At 30.6% G+C, this 20,723-nt stretch overlaps 3 protein-coding genes across 5 annotated transcripts in view; 1 reads left to right on the top strand and 2 right to left on the bottom strand.

The window, feature by feature from the left end:
* Positions 1–14,305, bottom strand: part of LOC126774002 (protein spinster) — a 31,237-nt gene extending 16,932 nt beyond the window's left edge. For 2 of the 3 annotated variants that reach the window (XM_050495288.1, XM_050495287.1), the window contains exon 1: positions 13,842–14,304. In XM_050495288.1, coding sequence (XP_050351245.1) covers positions 13,842–14,046 — 205 coding nt within the window. In that variant the 5' untranslated portion in view covers positions 14,047–14,304. Of the gene's footprint in view, positions 1–13,841 lie in introns of all 3 variants that reach the window. The other variant, XM_050495289.1, reaches the window with a different exon arrangement.
* Positions 14,306–14,769: 464 nt separating this feature from the next.
* Positions 14,770–15,930, top strand: LOC126774024 (LDLR chaperone boca). Its single transcript, XM_050495320.1, has 3 exons — positions 14,770–15,037; positions 15,196–15,450; positions 15,595–15,930. The coding sequence occupies exons 1-3, from the start codon at positions 14,907–14,909 to the stop codon at positions 15,767–15,769; spliced, it is 561 nt and encodes a 186-aa protein (XP_050351277.1). The 5' UTR covers positions 14,770–14,906; the 3' UTR covers positions 15,770–15,930.
* Positions 15,907–18,726, bottom strand: LOC126774018 (replication protein A 32 kDa subunit). The gene is made up of 6 exons (XM_050495310.1): positions 18,551–18,726; positions 18,383–18,465; positions 17,640–17,864; positions 17,172–17,357; positions 16,179–16,384; positions 15,907–16,057 (listed from the first exon to the last, which is right to left on the bottom strand). Exons 1-6 carry the CDS (start codon positions 18,558–18,560, stop codon positions 15,970–15,972), a joined length of 798 nt encoding a protein of 265 aa, XP_050351267.1. The 5' UTR covers positions 18,561–18,726; the 3' UTR covers positions 15,907–15,969.
* Positions 18,727–20,723: the final 1,997 nt, after the last annotated feature.

Here is a 20,723-nt window from a genome sequence, read left to right as displayed (position 1 = left end):
ATACTCTTTTGTCACTGAATACCTAAAAAGTAATATTGTGAAATGTAAGTCCAGGCAACACGTTGACGATGTTGTGTAAGAATATCTTGAGGTCAAGTTTAACATAATGCATTGTTTCCCTTTGAACTTACGTGTGCACGTTTAATTGTTTTCCATTTTGATGTAGAACAAACAATATTCAATTAAGGTCGTCAGAAGTCTTTACTAATATTATAAATGTGATAGTAACTGTTTGTCTGTCCGCTGAACCACTGAACCGAATTTTGTACTTAACCTCAAGGAAGGAAGGCTACTTTTATATACCTAGCACTTCTCCCTAAACGCGGACAAACCTAGTTATTATAAAGATACATCTATCTATAGGGTTAATGTTTATTCTATGAGTTATTCGTTTAATCTGTGCCCGCTTAGCACAATTAATTAAATGATAATAACAACACTGTTACGAACCAGGAAATATCCAATTTTTTTAATAACAATTTTAAAATTGCATATTATTATGACTGTCATTTATAAAGTCTCACTATACGTTTCCAACTTCCGACCACTTGAACAATTACTATGTTTTTCGAAAATTACAATAAAATTTACAGTACAGTAACAGTCTGTGAATGTCCCACTGCTGGGCTAAGGTCTCCTCTCCTTTTTGAGGTGAAGGTTTGGAGCTTATTCCACCACGCTGCTCCAATGCGGGTCGATGAAGTACACATGTGGAAATTCTGCCAGTGAAATTAGACACATGCAGGTTTTCTCACAATGTTTTCCTTCATCGTCAAGCGCGAGATGAATTATAAACACAAATTAAGCACATGAAAAACAGTGGTTGCTTACCCGGGTTTGAACCCATGATCATCGGTTAAAATTCCCACGTTCTAATCACTGGGCCATCTCGGCTTTTAAAATATAAAATTAACAGTAGGTAACAATTAATATGATAATATGACATGTTATGTATTATTTCAGTTCCATTGCATTTACTTACAGGCAAGTACACTATTTATTATTAATAAATGTTAATACATGTTTTGAACCTTTCCGTTTTAAACTTCCTATTATGAAACGCATGTTTTATTGATCATATATATACACTAGCTATCCTGTGCTTTGAATTGTTATAACAATATTAAACTACATGACAGTCATCTTTGCTTAAAATTTTGGCAGTTTTTATTCCTTGAGAGCATATAAACTCTATATTATATCTTTTAGGACTTCAAAAGAGAAAACCAAACCTTTGTCATTTCCGACAAATATTATAAATATTACTAGGCTTATCTAAAAGTAATGATTCGTATTATATTATCGTATACGTATACATATATATATATATGAAAATAACGCACGATCGAATTTTATTAGGTATAATATCTTTTTAAAATAGTATATATTTTTAAAATTTTTGTATTTGAACCCTTTGACAAATTGATTTCATTCAGAAAAAGAACATCATTATAAAACTAAAATAGTTTACTTTAAGCAGTAGATGTGTGTGTACGTATTTTCATTTTTATAGCCCACTTAACAAACTGCTTCCGGTGAAGTATATTCAAATGTTTTTATAGACCATCAAGTTAATAAACCATTAAATGACTGCATCGTCTTCTTAAAAATATTTGCTATTTATTTTATTAAGAGCTTTTTATACATTCTGTTGTAAAATTAAATTTGTTTTTGTCGACTTTTTGTTATTATTATTATTTGTATTTTTTTTTAAATCAAAGATAAAATATAACGATATAAACCATTTTATCTTTAGTTTCTTTTAATCCAACATAACTGATAAAAATGAATAGTTTACTACTTACATATCATGTATAAAAATTTACATACTTATGTAAATATTTTTCGAAGAACATTTTGTTGCAAAAAAAAATCATAAAGAAAATTACTTCGAGGGAGATATAGAGATGTCGTTTATAATAAAACGTCACGGGTTCCACTAAGTCTGCTACCATTGCATATCGCGCAAGCAAATGCAATTGGATTGGTCTAATGAAATTCTGCTTAACATGATGTAATCAAGTTATTATGTTACTTAGAAATGCCATTCAAACTGTAAGCACCACTTACATATACATTTGATAAAAGACGTATACGTGTACATTAGGTCTGTGCATAAGTGGAATTGATGGAATATTTTAAAAATTTGCTAAATCACTAAAAGATTATGACGTCATTCTTTATAACTTGAGCCAATTACCGAGTAACGTAGCTCAAGATGCGGATCTAGATTTTATCTTAAAGCTAAAAACAAACTTGGTATTCTATTCAAACATATTCATATACATAGCATTTTTTTGTTCAGAATTATAAATAAATTCCTTCAGTATATGCTTTAAATAAAAATCTAACAATGTATAACATCAATGAAATCGAGATGAGACAACCTTGGATCTATCCTTAATTTAAATCAAATATAATCATCTAAATCGGTTCAAAACCAAAAATGTTATACCCGAATATACATACATAAAATATATATTAGGCCGTTAATAAAATAACTTACATGATAACGTATTTAAAATTCTTAATCTATGAAAATTTACACAATTTAATGAAATCGTAAATGTATTTCGTGCCACTTGAATTTTAAATGTTCAAAACGTTTTATTTCTTAGACAAAATTACTGGAAAAAGCCATTGAGTGAATGAGTTTTTATGAAACAATTATATTAATGACTTTTTGTTTGCTTAATGCGTCTTATATAATTATTACATAACGATTAATTTGATTATACAATTTTATAAAAACTTTATAAATAGTTAAATACAAATTTTATCTAACCATAATGCATTTGTAAAAGCTAAAAAGAAATCAAATAACTTCGTAATTGTAAAACATTTTGATATTATTCACACATTCACTTCTTTTTTATTGAAGTCTTTACTAAGATGCGTGTAGGTACAATTACCGTTAGTTTTACAACCACTTAAATTGATACAAGTCTTTATTATCAACGCTAACTGAGTATTTGTAGTAAACTTTATATTTCACCTTTCTGTTATGTTGAAACCAAGGGCTTGTATGCGTTATCACCGATTAGATATTTACTTGTAAGTGGAACGCAATATTCCAGATATATATTATGTACGATAAACGATTATTAAATAAATATGTAATATGAAATTTCTGATTTTCATTCTTAAAACGAAAGTCAAAAAATTAAAATGTCTGTTAAGCGTAAGTTTCTTTTTACTTCGATTACAGTTAAACATGAGGCATAGCCGTTAATAATATTCATAAAAACCCATAAAACGGTACGTTGAATGAGTATGTCTTGCATTTGTGTAATTGTATTAATAGCGATCTTCACGTAGGTGGTACGTACATACGTGGCGACAAACGTAAATATATACGTACCACGCCTTTATGTAAATCATCTTAAGAACGTTATTTGATTGTACATATAATGTATATAATGTAGTGCACTGTAACATCTCCAGTGGAACTAATTGGCTGCAAGTGCAGTCTCGATGGGCTCTCGTATGGACCAGCGTTTCATGAGTATAATGCGGGTTCAAAATGGCTGCAGCTGCGTTTCATCTTATCAAAGGCATTACTGTGACGGTAGCGTTTGTAATATCAATCAACTGATTGCAGTTTAATTTTAAGTTATGTCTTGTTCTGATTGTATTATGAGAACTAAGCAAAAATAAATAAGATTTATAGTGATGTCTTAATTTTACATATTAAATCTAACGAATCAAAAAAGGATTACTCGTATTTGTTTCTACTCCTCTTCTATAGTTTGAATTATACAGTTTATATTGCTTTAAGAAAAACTTTTTTTTAACAAGATTTGATTGATTCCAAAGCTCCAAAAACAGTAATTATTGAAGCGTAGTTTTCACAATATTATTTCTAAGAAGGTCATTATGAAATTTCGAACGATTAGAATAAAATTATTACTCATATTTCAGGAATCCAAAAATTGCTATGGATGCTAACGCCCATGTGACTTGCAGTTTATTATTCGAATAATAATAAAACCGAAAGGTTATAAACAAAATACTACAAGGTGAAATATTTTAATAATAAAAATTGTAATTCTTGCAATGTTTACAATACAACTTTCATATTATTAAATATTTAATAATATTGAAACTTTACAAAATGTCTTTTATATCATAACATTATATGTATGCACATTCAATCTGCGTACAACATAATCTACGATATTTTTTTTTTCAGCCTTTTGCCGTCCACTGCTGGACGAAAGCCTTCCCCATAGAACGCCAACCATCCCGATCTTGGGCAGTCCGCATCCATCCCGAACCTGCCACCTTTTTTAAATCGTCGGCCCATCTTGTCACAGGGCGTCCTACACTACGTTTGCCTAAGCGTGGTCTCCACTCCAACACGTGTCGGCTCCATCAGCCATCAATGCGCCTGGAGACATGACCAGCCCACTTCCACTTCAGCGAGTTAATTCTAAGCGCGATGTCGGTGACTTTAGTTCTCTGGCGAATGTCCTCATTTCGGATTCTATCTGCCAGAGAAACCCCAAGCATCGCGCGTTCCATTGCTCGCTGAGCGACCCTAAATCTACGATATGTATCTACAATATTGATTGATTTCAAGTTTCATTCCATAAGTAAGATTGACGTTATGAGTCAATAATCTAAAATGTTTATATTTTTTATAGAATTGGTAGGTGGACGGGTAAATGGGCCACCAGCACCCAGTCATTGGCATTGTAAGATCATCCCGTACATCGCCAATACGCCACCAACGTTGGGAACTAAGATGTTGTCCCTGATGCCTGTAGTTACACTGGCTCAGCCACCTTTCTAACCGGAACACAATAATACTAAGGAACTAAATAAACCCAGACAAGCTTGCACAAAGTCCGACAAATCGATTTCATATTCAGAATATCAATAAAACATTGATACACGAAACGAAAGATTAAAAAAAAAAAACAAATGAATAAATTACCGTACGATCGTAACGAGTTACCTCAATCATCGAGTAAAAATCAATAAATTCCAATGCAATGCAATCTATTACATGTTTGTGATAAATAAATATTTGCTGTAATGGAAAGTTATGTAAATTTGTTATGTACATAGCTATAGCTACGTGACTAAATTTTTGTAAGAGACATGTCAGAAAACTAACGACCAGAATCGTCTCATACAGAACACGCAATTCTCTAAATAGTAAAACGAAATAAATAAATAAAACATAAATACAAATAAGTTATAGCTTATATAATTATCTTATACATGTATTGTGTTTTTCAACTCAGACTTAGATATAAGTAGTTTGATCATGCGAACAAGTTTTCAAAACTGTATACCTACTTGAAAAAAGAAAAGATAAGGATTTTTTATTTTAAATATTATCCAATCATTGAATAACGTTTTTTATATTACTACAAGCACAATCATTACACAAAATAAACTAGTATACATTTTTGAAATATGCTTTAAAAACCAAGTCATACTTCTTTCAAGTCATTAAGATAAAGTAATGACACAGTACACTTGGAATGTATTTACGAATGGTTAGCGTTTTAAAACAGATTGACAGATAAAAAAGATTCCAAACAAATGTTAGGTAAAACATATTATTATCTAATTCATGAATAACCAATATTCAAAGGACCGGTCCAACTGGTTAGATTAATATCCTCATAAAATAAACGCATCGGAACTACGATCCTATTATCAAAAACTTCATCTATAATATTTAAGGTAATAAAATTTATGATCAATCTTTCTGTTTTATAATACGATGTGTTAAAAGGAACAATTAAATCTACAATATAAATTAAAATAGATTTCTTGTGTTGCGGTACCTTTCACACCACCTACGTGGCAGTTAAAGAAATGATGGTAATAAAACTTTCGTAACCTTTACAATCCAACCGAAGAGTCCGCAATTCGCTGAAATGGCTTCGTTTCAATAGTTTAACTCACTAAGAACGGATTTTACGCAAATCCTGTCCAAAATGCATTTTTCTTCTTATCTTCCCGTGCAAAGCCGGGACGATTAGCTAGAAGTATTATAAATTAACAAAAAAAGAATTAAATAAAAACGTAATATTGAGACTTTCAAATGATCCATAAATAACAAAATAAGAACATAAAAATAAATAGCTGTGGAGCATATTTGAATCAATACCGTATACCACATTTTTAACCCCTCGACGGGCAGCCCGACCTACACAACTAAAGCTCAACATATTTCATTTAGTAAATGATGTGTACACACCCGCACCCCATAATAATTTAACAAAATAGGAACAGCAGGAACTCTTTTATTACACAATATAAGTAACAACCCAAAAGTTTTTATGATTAAACCAATGATCATAAATTATAAGTACAATATGCGTCATTTTAAAATTACGCCTTTGGTTTTGATTAATCAGAATAAATTTATTTTCATCTATTACACGCAGACAGTTTTTACTTTTTATAAAACGTGCACAAAAACTTGCAGAAAAGAAATGGCAATTAATTCGTTACGCATAAAATCAATTGACACGAAAGCATTCATTGGAAAATTGAGTGTCGTTAAAAAAAGTCACGTCAAATACAGTTATGAATAATAAAAAAAACTACAGGTCACGATAAAAGAGACTGTGAGAGAGCATCGTCTCGACAATGAACTATTTTAAAAAATAAAAACGTCACGTATATAGAATTATGCATGATGCGGCATTTTGTTGCGGGTACTAGAAAAAAAAAACCTTGGCTAGGAAAGTATTTTAGTTATACTGACACAGTACATAGACGAACGTGTAGTTTAGTAATTTTTGCTTACATTTTATTTATTAGTAAAAATAACTTTAATTTTATGTATATGTATGTAAAAGCCGAGATGGCCTAGTGGTAAGAACGCGTGAATCTTAACCGATGATCGTGGGTTCAAACCCGGGCAAGCACCACTGAATTTTCATGTGCTTAATTTGTGTTTATAATTCATCTCGTGCTTAACGGTGAAGGAAAACATCGTGAGGAAACCTGCATGTGTCTAATTTCATTGAAATTCTGTCACATGTGTATTCTACCAACCCGCATTGGAGCAGCGTGGTGGAATAAGCTCCAAACCTTCTCCTCAAAAGGGAGAGGAGGCCTTAGCCCAGCAGTGGGACATTAACAGGCTGTTACTGTATATGTATGTAAAAGTGGTTTTTTGAATATTTTCATTTCATTTCCATTTCATTTAATTATTCATGATAATACAATGTTTGTTAAATAAAAAACAACAAAGTATATGTATATGTTTAAAATAAAACTTTGATAAATATTATCAACTCTGTAGACAATCTTAGATACGTATCGTCAAATTAGTCTTCAGAAAATATCCTTATCAGTTATTATAGCATTATCAATTTGAGAATATAGTAAATCTCCTTATTATATTATTAAACCAATAACAGAAACAACAATCAAATTAATTACAATTATTTCGCGTTAAACGCATGTAAGACAGCGAGTGAGATGAAATACCAGACGAAATCGTGTTAAAAAGAAAAAGTACTAGCAAAAATATGATAATAAATATTTCGCTCACATGAAACCAATAAGTAATATGTTTGATTAGAGTTATAACAAACGAAGAAACATGGATCTCGAAGAAACAATGCTAGTGTTAATTAAATAAAGAATTAATAATTCTAAAATATATTTATGTAATTAATTCTTACAGCTACAATAACAGAAAACAGGTTTCATAATTTAAATTGTATAGTTAATTTTGGTAGAAAATTTTAAAGCTATATTCTTTATTATTAATTTAACGACAAATATGAAATATTAGTTATTATTATTACTAGTATTCATTTCATTTTCGCTTTGTGCCTTTATTTGTGATGATGTATATTATATATAACGTTTACTTAAAAGAAAACGTGACACGATTCTCCTTGAATGGTTAGAAATATTTATTCTTAGTGAAGCAATAGCAATTACGTTATTAGCCGCATGTTTTAATTACACTAATAAAAATCGTTTGTTCTGTAATCGAAATTGGAATACATCGTACCGAATCCATAATAATTAAGAACCTTTTTAATTTCATCACAAAAAAAATTAAATCAAGCGACTTAAGACCATTAGCCTTGAAATCCCAGGTTGTTACATACTTGACGAAAAATATGTAGTTTAATTTTATTTGTTCAAACACATACGCACGATTTAAGATAACAAAACACGTATTACAGCGTCATTTGCTTTTAAACGTACAAAATATTTTTAAGCATATTCGATCCGATCGTCATAGTGTCTAACAAATAGCAATATTTCTCATATCTGTGACGTAACACAGTGATTCACGATCCTTGACCTAAGCCGTGTATCATCAAGATAATGAATAAGATATAACAAAATAATAGCATCACACAATGACGTTCTAAGACGCATTGTATTTTTCAAAATAATCACCGACTAAAAATGTTTACTACGGTTGATAATGACATTTTAAATTTACTTTAGTATTCATAAACAATAACATTCTCTCACAAAAAATATCTGATGTCGTCAACGCAGATGCAAAGTTAGTCTATTATCTTTTATATTTTAAGACTTAATAACACCGGTAGTGAAAACTTCTTATTTGAATTCATCTTGCGTACTTGTCACCTTATATGTCACCCTCCTACAGCTGCATTTTGGTATTTTACATTGAAGATTTTTATCTAGATAACAGTAATTTAAGAGATCTCTACCGCAGATACAAACCACGTGTAAACAGTGTGTTGATTGTTCCTCGGGGAAATCATCCGCCCTATGCAAATAGGGGTAAGCAACGTCTGTGCAATCAAACAATCTCACTTTATATATTTGTTTAGCACTTAAAGCGCTTATCCCGGTTCCATCCATAAATAAATAAGGAGGAAAATATGAATATTTATTTAAATTACCTTGATTAAAATTACATTTATAAAATGAAATATCCTACATGACAACTATCAGCGCACGGGTTAAACTTTTACTATATATATTATGATTTGTACTTGAAATTTGGATAAAATTGGCGTTGCAAAATTCTGCACCCAAATCTTCGAATTCATTCAATCAACCGGTTCAAAACGTCATTCTTTTTAAAATGCCAAGATATGTAAATATAGCCATACACGTTTTAGTATTACACCAACGTAAAACGAAAACGAAATAATTAAACTTTTTAACTTTCCGTAGTCGGAGCCGCGACGTGTAGTGCTTGTAATATTTTAAATTATACTAGCTACCCGTCCGGTTTCATACGGGTAGAATAAGGGCCTGGTTACGTTTACATCGTAATATACATATTTGTTTTATGTGGTTATTGGTTTATGTGGCATGGGCACGGAAAGCTCCTAGTGGAAATGAATTTTTTTTCGACATCTTCAAAAATCATCGTTAAATTTCAGCATCCATTTCAATATCCATATTTATATGTTATGATGAATTATAAACCCAAACCTAAATCCTCTATTCATCTATTCATTGGTGAAAGTTTTAAGTTTATCACGTTCAGGCAGACAGACAGACAGACGCGGCGGAAGGACTTTGTTAATTTTAACATATTTAGTGATTATATAACAATAATTTTGCAATAGTTTGTGTAAGTTTGGGTACGTGAATAAAAATGTATGTAAATAAATAACCGTTAAATTGTATTAATGTATGTCGTTCAGAAAAACTATATTAAAATAAACACAATTAACTTTATTATAAACTGTATTATACAATAGCTTAGCGGCTATTCATAAACAGAATAAAGTACTTCTTAGACATTTCAATGTATATACTTTTGAAAAAATATAAGCGGGACCTTTTTTTAAAGATTGTACAAACGATGCAAGCCCCTAATTCCGGGCACAATCATTCACGATTAAATACCTTTTACATATTTAAAGGGACACATTGTATTCAGTGAAAGGGAGAAGCGGGCCTACGCACGTGATTCCACACTACAGATTAGTTCCCAGGATACGTGACATCGACCCTTCATGGGTGTTCGGTCTGTTACAAATAGATTCGACATTACGTGGAAAACATTTTTGTTTAGTTTCACAGCAATCAAATTTGTTTATTTAATGATTAGGTTAAAACTTAATGGCAGTAAACGAAAGAATTTGTCAAAAGCTTTTATTTAACTTCACCTGTTAGTATAGTACCCATAATCGATCGAATCGATCTTGAATCGCTCTGCATCTAGAATAATCTACGATATTCACGGAAAAACGGCGTCTTGAATGACGGCGAAATAGTTGTTTTTTTTTTTACAGAATAGGAAGGCGGACGAGCATATGGACCAACGCCCATAGACATTGGCATTGTAAGACATGTTAACCATCGCTTACATCACCAATACGCCACAAACCTTGGGAACTAAGATGTTATATCCCTTGTGCTTGTAATTAACACTGGCTCACACACCCTTCAAACCGAAAGACAACAATACCAAGTACTGCTGTTTTGCGGTAGAATATCTGATGAGCGGGTTGTACCTACCCAGACGAGCTTGCACAAATCTCTACCACCAGTAATGTTGTTGGAACAAGTTGGAAAAGTTGTTGGAACTTTGGAAGTAAAATTAGGGTAGTATTAAGTAAATTAGTGTAACACTGTGTTGTGTGTTGTGTCATAACGGTATAAGAACTGCAGTGCATAATATAGCAGAACTATTACCAAATCGCATGGAATATGTACGTCTTCTAAGGTTTGTTTATCTTTAGCGGAGGAGCCTTCGATTGGAATTGGAAAAGGTATCGACTTGTAACTGACTTACGTAATCGATTGTGCTATATTATATAACACTTGGTGCTGGTAACAACACAATCTAAGAACACGAAAAAAAATTGAAAAGAGAGTGTCAGAGATTGTTAATTTAGATGTTTTACGATTAAATGTATGCGAAACAAACTTACTCGTCTAAAGAAACATTTTTTTATAAAGTTTGTCGTTTAAAAGCTTTCGAACTTTGGTGGACGATTGACACACGTTCGTCGTCTTTTTACTGTTAAACATAAATATATAATATTTTTATGATTACATATTGAAAATTAATATTTATTTAAAAATGGCGTAAATATATTTACGAATTCTCAAAGACTCTCAAACTATCCAAAAATATACCCAACTGATGTCATCCAGACAAAAAAAAATCTAACGTGTGAAACATGCATACTCATAAATAGGCTTAACATGTCAACGACACATAGTTAACAAGTGTTTCGTAATTTAATTTCCCTTTAGCCTAACTAACATCTAAACGTCTAGAGATAATGTTATCCAGATAATACTTATCCGAGTTGTTGTCCAAGTTAAGTTATCTGCTAATCAGAGATTAAAATATTGTTTAACATGACGTAATATTAGACTTGCGGTGGCCTATTAAGATCTGATGTTTTAGTTTTATATTTTTAGTTTTATATTTCACAATCGACCTGACTGCTAAGCTGGTATCATAATATGTCTAATACTATAAAGAGTTTAAATTTGGTTTTGTGGTTATTTTTTTTTATTCTTAGATAAACTATTTATCCGATTAATACGGAAAATCCATATTATGTTGTGATCTATAGTCATTATATAAACGCGAAAGTAACTTTGTCGGTATGTCTGTCGGTCGGATTTTTGAAGCTTGAACCCCTAGGAAGGAAATGGACCCTCTACGACTAATCGAATAAGGAATAAACCTATTTCAATTTCTAAAATGATAAGCAAAGTCGGACATACTAATCAGACGAAATATTAAATGCGTATCGGTCACATTTTGCGTTATTCGCTGCCATAGACCAATGAAACCTTTCAGATTAAAAAGTTACTAAATTTCAATTATAATCAGCAATTGAACGATAATTATTTTTTATACATATACTATGTGCCTATAGGGAATGTCGTATGGCAATACCAATCGTATATTAATAAAGTTAATTTATGTTATTTATTTTCTCAAAAAAATTAGGACTAAAAATGTCTTTAAAATCAAAATGGTCTGTTTAACATCAAATGAAATAAACAATTTATAGTGTTGTTTCGGTGGCAATAGAAATATAACCACGAATTTCCGAAATAAAGAATTTTTAAGTGGTATAGGCGTAAAATCGTAACATTATTAAAAATAATGTATGAATTAAATTACTCAAGAACTTGGTACCTAAGAAAATAAAAAATAATTTAAGGATTGAAACAGCCACATCAAGTAATTGGATTGATATCTGACAGTTTTACATGCCAGTCATCTCTTCAATTCTTCTTAATTGTAATAAAATCTCAATTTACATGACTACTTTTTTGGTTTGTCTTATTTTTTTTTAAATTATGTATGTAAGATATATATGAATAATGTCATTGAATATTTGTTAGATATTAATGAAAACTAATAATTTATAATTCAAAGTGTCAATGTAACATTTTCTCAACAAGCAACTCTAAGCTTAAAAAATAACCTTCCTCATAGTAAAGCCAATACTCGATTAATAAAACACTTTATTAAATTACAAAAAAATACAAGACTGACTTACATTGAATGTATAAAATCCAGGTAAAATTATTTCATAAATTTTGCATATAAATTAACAAAAATTCAGAAATTTGTTCATTTTCGTCATGCATACTTGGTTAGAGTGGTAATTATTATTTAAAAAAAGTGCATAAAATTGACTAACCACCTCACATTTACTGGTGGTAGGGCTTTGTGCAAGCTCGTCTGGGTAGGTACCACCCACTCATCAGATATTCTACCGCAAAACAGCAATACTTGATATTGTTGTGTTCCGGTTTGAAGGGTGAGTGAGCCAGTGTAATTACAGGCACAAGGGACATAAAATCTTAGTTCCCAAGGTTGGTGGCGCATTGGATATGTAAGCGATGGTTGACATTTCTTACAATGCCAATGTCTAAGAGCGTTGGTGACCACTTACCATCAGGTGGCCCATATGCTCGTCCGCCTTCCTATTCTATAAAAAAAAAAAAAAAAAAAACATTTATTTTAACAATTATTTTTAAATAATTAATGAGATGTTTGTTCATTCCTAAGAATACATTAATGAATGTTTAAAAAATACTATGGTTTGTGATACATTCACTTTACATTCATATCATTAAGCAACCCAATAGCAGGAAAACAAATTTTCTTAATCTTAAACATTTTGTAATTTTTATTAAGATTAATTATTAACTTATATTATTTATTAAAATTTTAATAGATAAAATCAACTATTTTACAATGTTAATTCCATAATAAACAGTATACTTCAGTAAATAGTATATTTCAGAAGTGAGTGAAATAGTATTATAAACTGCATATATTGTCCAACTTGTTAATGTACCTAGTGATAAAGTTTATATTATATAAAAGATTTTGGCACTAATTATAAATGATTAAGATGTTAGGTATTTGTTTGTAAACAAACCCTTAATAACATGTTATGGTGTCAAGCTAATCATATAATAATATAAACAATAAACACTGACATGAAAACATATTTCACATATATATATTAATTATATAACAGAAATATAATTGCAATAAATTTTATCAAATAAAAAAATCAAACAATAAAATTATATTGTACTCTTAATTCAATATTATAAAATGTGTGCAACTTTTGTCCTTTATTCCTAATTCAGTATTACAGCCAAGCAAATTTAGATTTTTATCTAAATTATTTGCAGTTCCATAAATTAAAAAGAGAGAGATATATAAATACTGAATGTATTATATAAATTGCTTACATTATGTGCATTTTTGTTCTCTAAGATAAAATAAAGATCCGTATCTTACAAGCTGCAACGTTTCTTATTGGAATTATATCATGATTGCTGTCTGATTGTATTTTTAAAATTTCAAATTTTTTCAGATAGTTTAAACTATCAACAAGAAGTATGATACTTACCAGCCAGGGTGAACCTGTCCATATAGTTGATGAGGTTGACAAAACACAATACTCCGACTGTCATGTATTCGATGAAGCTGACATCCCTCAAATTATCTCGCCTCCTCGACTGTTTCTCGTGCAACAGTGCCGTAGCTGAATCATTATCCCCATTTATCACCAACTGTTGATTTGATGTATTTGGAGTAATACTACTCTGGTCCATGATGCCCACCCCCGAACTTAAAGGTGACTAAGTTGTAACTGCAGTCCCAATCACTTGACCGTAACTAATCTTTAATTTTTTTTTAACCTTAATAGTCACTTCACAAAAATAATAAGAAGTAAATAGAAACTAGTTATAAGTGTTTTATAAGTGCTTTAAAAATTTAAACAATATACGACCGAAAAGATACCCGCCACTGTGACAACTAAATAGAATAAAACCGAAAACGTCTGAAACCGGTGACGTGCTCTGACGTATACTTTCAACTTTGAAGTTTTAGGAACTCAGAATCCGATGACTTTATTTAATGACATGTACCATAGATAAGTTCTTAAACTCTTTTTTTAAGTTTTATACCAAATTACCTTTTAGTATTAACATAAAACGATGTTTTTTTAATGTAAAAAATGCTATTTTAACGTAAAATAGTAAAAATTGATGCGTTAGGTGACTAGATTTAATAATGCTGTTTACGTATATTTTAAAAGCGACTAGCATATAACATATTTGCTTATGTTATAAATAATTAACTCTTTATTGAAATAATTAAAATTCGTCACTGTAGGCAATTTAATTTATTACAAATGAGTATCTCTTTTAATCTAGCTGCTTTATAAAGTGATTACTTGATCACGATTTACACTTAATTGTCACTGTCAGCGAATGGCATTTTAACCATAGAGAAAATATTACTGTATTAAAGTTCAAACTACTTTTTGATGTAGGCATCTAATTTGTATAGTAAGGTTGGTCGTACTTGTATTAAAAGTTTCTCAGTACCTAACCATTTTATCAGAATAACCATTCAAAATTCATTCATTGCCTATAACATATGTATTTTAATTGAAGGCCAGCTTAACATGGCCAAATTATTGTATTTCATTATTTTAGTTTGCTTTAGCAGTTGTTTAAGTAAAAAATACAATGACGAAGAAAAGCCGGAATGGGCGAAGAAAGATATTCGTGACTTTAGCGATGCCGATATGGAACGGTACGATATTTTGTATATATACTTATAAACATTAACATTACATTTACATTAATAGATATAGAATTAAAGAATTACCCATTTGTATCATAATAAGAATAAGAAACTACCTGTTACAATATTTGTAATTTGTAAATAATATAATTATAAAACTTTCTTAGCCTTTATGATCAATGGGAAGAAGACGATGAACCATTGCCAGAAGATGAACAACCAGAATATAAGCGTAAACCACCTTCAATAGACTTAAACAATCTAGACATGTCCAATCCAGAATCTGTATTACAAGCAACGAAGAAAGGTCAAACTCTAATGATGTTTGTAACAGTTGCTAACAAACCCTCAAAAGCAAGAACTGAAGAATTGACCAAGATTTGGCAAAGTGGTCTTTGGAGCAATCACATACAGGCTGAAAGGTTATCATTATTTTGCACTTTTATTTTAAAACAACTGTTGATAAATTTAAAAAAATAATGCAGTAGATAATTATTTAATAAACACTAATCTAGCTGCAAGATTAAGAGTTCAATGTTTTAATAAATGTGTTAATTTGTTTATAGGTATCTTATAGATGATGATAGAGCAATATTTATGTTTAAAGATGGCTCTCAAGCATGGACAGCAAAAGAATATCTTCTGGAGCAAGATGAACTCAAAGATGTTCAATTAGAAAGTCAAACATATGTTGGAAAAAATCCAGATATAAAAAATAAAGCTGTTAGAGATGAGTTATAGATCTGAATAAGAATGTTGTAGATAATTGAAAAATGCATTTTATTTATAATAAACATTAATACAGTACAGCATGTATGTATATATATATGTGAAATATTTTGTGCATTTAATGAAACAATGTTTTTGCAAATATATTTATTTTATTTGAGATACAAAAATAAAACAATATTTTTTTTTTAAATTAGTTTCACTGGATACATTTAGAAGCAGGCATCAGTAGCACGAAAATGTTCTTCGTCAATTGTTGAATATATGTGTCCTTCACCCCACATCCATTCCAGGATATTTCTAAAAAAATAAGAAAAACCTAAGATCATCATTTGTAATAAATGTATAAAATTATTAAATTTTTTTTATATAAGAATATAAAATTTGGGAAAGGATAAAATTTCACTATTTTTTTACATACCCGAATTCGACATTAGACATCCGATCTTTCAAGCTAGCATAAATGTCCTGCTTGCTTATGCCTTGTTCTAGTGTAGAAGCTCGAATAAGATTATAGACCATCATTTGCCTTGCATTTAGTCCATTTACTGAAGCATTATCATTGATACCAACCATGGAATTGGCTGGCAGTCCACTGGTAAATGTTGAATCCTCATTTGTTTTTGTCTATAATAGCAACATTAAATTTTAAGGAGATACACATATTATAAACTTTTTTGTCATCCTTCACTTTAGAAATATCAAAAACATAAAATATACATACATTTTTAGAATTTCTATGGATGAAAAAGGAAGTTCAATCACAGAAGAACCATCTTAATAGGTAAATGTACTCAACAAATCAATGTCAAGTTTATTAAATGCATCAATAAAGATAAACAACAAAATGAAAAAGAAAATATATGAGATAAATTCTGATTCACGCAAATATAATTTAACATATCTAATTGTTGTTTATTTTTCTTTTACACTGAAATTATTTTTTGGTTAGTATATATAAATGTATACATATTGTATAGAAGAGTGGAGATGACGATGATGAAGAAAAAGTGTAAATTGACTAAAGTTGAGCTTATTTTTCATCATGTGCATGACAGATAATCAAGACATTGTAAGGAAAAATGTGCATGTGCAGGGAATTTTGGCATATGAATAAGATCTCCTCAAAAATAGAGGTGCAAACCAAGTATTTACAGGCTTTTTTAATTTTACTTTTATTCTATATTTAGGTGTCGAGTTACAGCCTACTGTAATATCAAGATATTAAATTAAAAGCAATATATATTAAAATTTTCTTCAATTTTTATTTTTGAAGTCACACTTGACTTCACAATCCTAACTTCTGGCCTAAGCTGACATATGAACATAGAGCATGATTAGTTCGTTTGAATAAATTATTAAATCATCAAAAATCCACTTGAGGTAATCTCTTATATATAATAAATTTACATACCTTCTTAGAATCAGCTTCCATTTTTAATTTGTTATTGATACATTGCAAATAGTGAAATGTAATTGCATTGATATCAGTAACTGGCATTATTTTAAAAGCCATCACAACTTTTTTGCCTTTATTAGTTTTTACATTTCCGAAAACTTGTATGTAATCATTAACTTCAATTTTTGGTGTGGACTTATCCTGTAAACCATTTAAAAAACATATTTATATACATTGTTCTATAATATAGAATCTACATTAAATATATTTGAATAGAATTAGAAAGTGGTCACAATTATTTTCAATATTTTGTAAGATTATAAAATAGAAAGATCATAAAATAAAGAATGAAATTATATTAATGAAAGTCACTTTTATGTAAATATGCTGCCATTAAACAATTTAAGAGGATTATTTGTTTTTTATGTTGTTTTTGCAATTTTAACTAGTTTTTATTAATATATAAACGATAACAGAACTTACAGCATCTTCATCCATAGCATCTTGTTCTAACCAAAGAACTGCTCTCATTCTACCTGTTATATCTTGTAAAGTGTATGTTATTTTAGTACTTTGGACTCTTATATTTCTTACTCTAGCGACAAGTGACACAATTTGTATTTCTGTTCCCCAAATCTTAATACCATCATCTCCGGAATGTAAAGCTTGTTTTATTACAATTGGAGCAGTTCGAGAAGCTCTTCTTCCCTACAATATAATCATTTGAACAAAATATATTATTTATAAAACCGATTTTTCAAGTGGTATAAGCAATTTGTATTAAAATACTATAATTACATTATCTCAAAATATTTAAGTATAATGTGGTTTATGTGATATCAATCTAATTTTACATATTTATTTAAGTATGATTTACTGCAGAATTAAAAAGAAAAACTATCTATTTTTTTATTTAAATTTATTTGTGTAATATAGTCGAGTCGTGATGGCCTAATGGTTAGAACGCCTGTGTTTTCACGTGCTTAATTTGTGTTTATAATTCGTCTCGTGCTTGACGGTGAAAGAAAACATCTTGAGGAAACCTGCATGTGTCTTATTTCATTGAAATTCTGCCACATGTGTATTCTACCAACCCGCCTTGGAGCAGCATGGTGGAATAAGCTCCAAACCTTCTCTACAAAAGGCCTCAGCCCCGCAGTGGGACATTAACAGGCTGTTACTGTTACTTTACTGTTACTGTATAAAATATTTTTCTAATAACTTACCGGTTTCTGGCCTTGGTTTGGTGTTGTGACATTTCCAAATTGATTTGGTGAATTAAAGAATCCACCACCAGCAACTGATTGGTCTAAAATGTAAAATAATAGGAGTTGGCTTCAACACAGTTATCATATAACAAGTTTGAACAAGTAAGTATATATTTGTAAACTTACCATTCCACATTTTGATAACAATTATTGAAATAACGTGTAATGTTTATTAATAATAAATGTTGTATGACTATATATCAAAGATGTTAGTAATTGAATTAATTTAACAAACTAGTTGGAAAACACTGTAAACAGTAACTTCTATAAAATAAATTTCCGGCGATGATAAGACGTTTGAATATGATTAAATAGTGGGAAATACGAATTGTCAAAACCAATATTGCCATAATAACAATAATATAAGAGTAATTTAAAAGTTAAAAAATATAATAATATAGTAGAATTTGTGTACTAATTAAAAATTAATAAGGGCTCCGTAGCTGAGTAGCAAAAATGGAACCATTATAATTCAAGGTGGTCAATTTAAAAATCACTCAGCATTACAAATTATTAAAATTATTATAATATTAAATTATATATACATCCCGTAATGTATAAATTACTTATAGCAAAGTATTCGTACATGTAGTAAGACTTAGCCAAAATACAATCGGATTCATGATTAACGATTTCGATTACAATAAGTAATCATCGATTACGATTACAGTATGTCATGTTGGTAGGGCTTTGTGCAAGCTCGTCTGGGTAGATACCACCTGCGCATCAGATATACTACCAGCAGTACTTGCTATTGTTGTGTTCCGGCTTGAAGGGTAAGTGAGGCAGTGTAATTACAGGCACAAGGGACATCACATCTTAATTCCCAAGGTTTGTGGCGCATTGACGATGTAAGCGATGGTTAACAATTCTTACAATGCCAATGTCTACGGGCGTTGGTAACCACTTATGGGCCTGGCCTTATGGGCCACCTAATGGTAAGTGCTCGTCCGCCTATCTATTCTGTAAAAAATGTTATATATTAGGTCCTTACATTTGAAACTAGCGTTTTTTCGTACTGACCACTTTGATCTGAAATATTTCCTCTTTGGTTAAGAATTCCAAATTCAAATTTATAAATTCATTTAGCTGGTACATTTGAGTTTTGAAAACAGTCATTCATTTGTTTTTTTCTCATTATTTTTTTCTTTGGCGTCGCTTATTACCGCACAATGGAAAACATGAAATATCGGTATATTTACGAGTACAAGTTCTACCGTGGCACCAGTGCTGCAGAAGCAGCTCGAATGATTAATAATGTATACGGTGCTGGTGTCGCAGAAGAAAGCACGATACATTTTTGGTTTTAACGTTTTTGTTCTGGAAATTTCGATCTTCAGAACCAACTCCTTGGATGGCTGCAGACCAAAATGGAAAATTAAGAATTAAAGGCTATTGTGGAAGCGGATCCATCACAAAGCACTTCAGAGATAGCTGCAGGCTTCGGCGTAAGTGATAAAACTGTATTAATCCACTTGAAGCTCTCGGGAAAGTAAAAAAACTTAAACGATGGGTACCTCATGAATTGAGTGAAACGTACTTGCAAACACGCGTCGACTGCTGTGTTACTTTGCTCAACCGACAAAATAATGAAGAGATTTTAAATCGAATCATTAGTTGTGATGAAAAATGGATACTGTACGATAATCGGAAGCGCTCGTCGCAATGGCTGAACCCTGGAGACCCAGTCAAATCCTGCCCTAAACGAAAATTGACTCAGAAAAAGTTACTTGTGAATGTTTGGTGGACAAGCGCCGGTGTCGTTCACTAGCAATAGCATTCTAAAATCTTTCCAAATGCTTACGGCAAATATTTATTATCAGCAACTGTAAACTGAAGAACTAGCTGCTAAAAAACCGAGATTCGCTCTAGCCAGCAGTGGCTTCACAACAACGCAAGACCACATACTACACAACAAACAACCACTAAGTTAGATGAGCTACAATTTTAATGTCTGCGAATCCACCGTACTCCCCGGACCTTGCTCCAACAGATTACCATTTTTTCCGGAATTTGGACAACTTCTTAGAAGAAAAAAAATTCAACTACTATGCGGCAGGCAAACCGCTTTTAAAGAGTTTATTGATTCTCGCCCCCAAGGTTTTTTTAATAAAGGGATCAATGAACTACCTATGAGATGGCAAAAGTGCATAGACAATAACGGTGCCTACTTTGATTAATCAGATTATTTTACAAAAAAAAATAACTTTATATTACTCCAGTACAAAACGCCAATTTCATATGTAAGGACCTAATATTTAAATTTCTTTCGTTCATTCGTTCTAAATCTAAAATATAA

Source organism: Nymphalis io, chromosome 15 (assembly GCF_905147045.1).
Source record: "Nymphalis io chromosome 15, ilAglIoxx1.1, whole genome shotgun sequence".
Lineage (NCBI taxonomy): Eukaryota > Metazoa > Arthropoda > Insecta > Lepidoptera > Nymphalidae > Nymphalis > Nymphalis io.
Note: the sequence above shows the minus strand (reverse complement) of the source record. Positions and strands in the feature narration are given on the sequence as shown.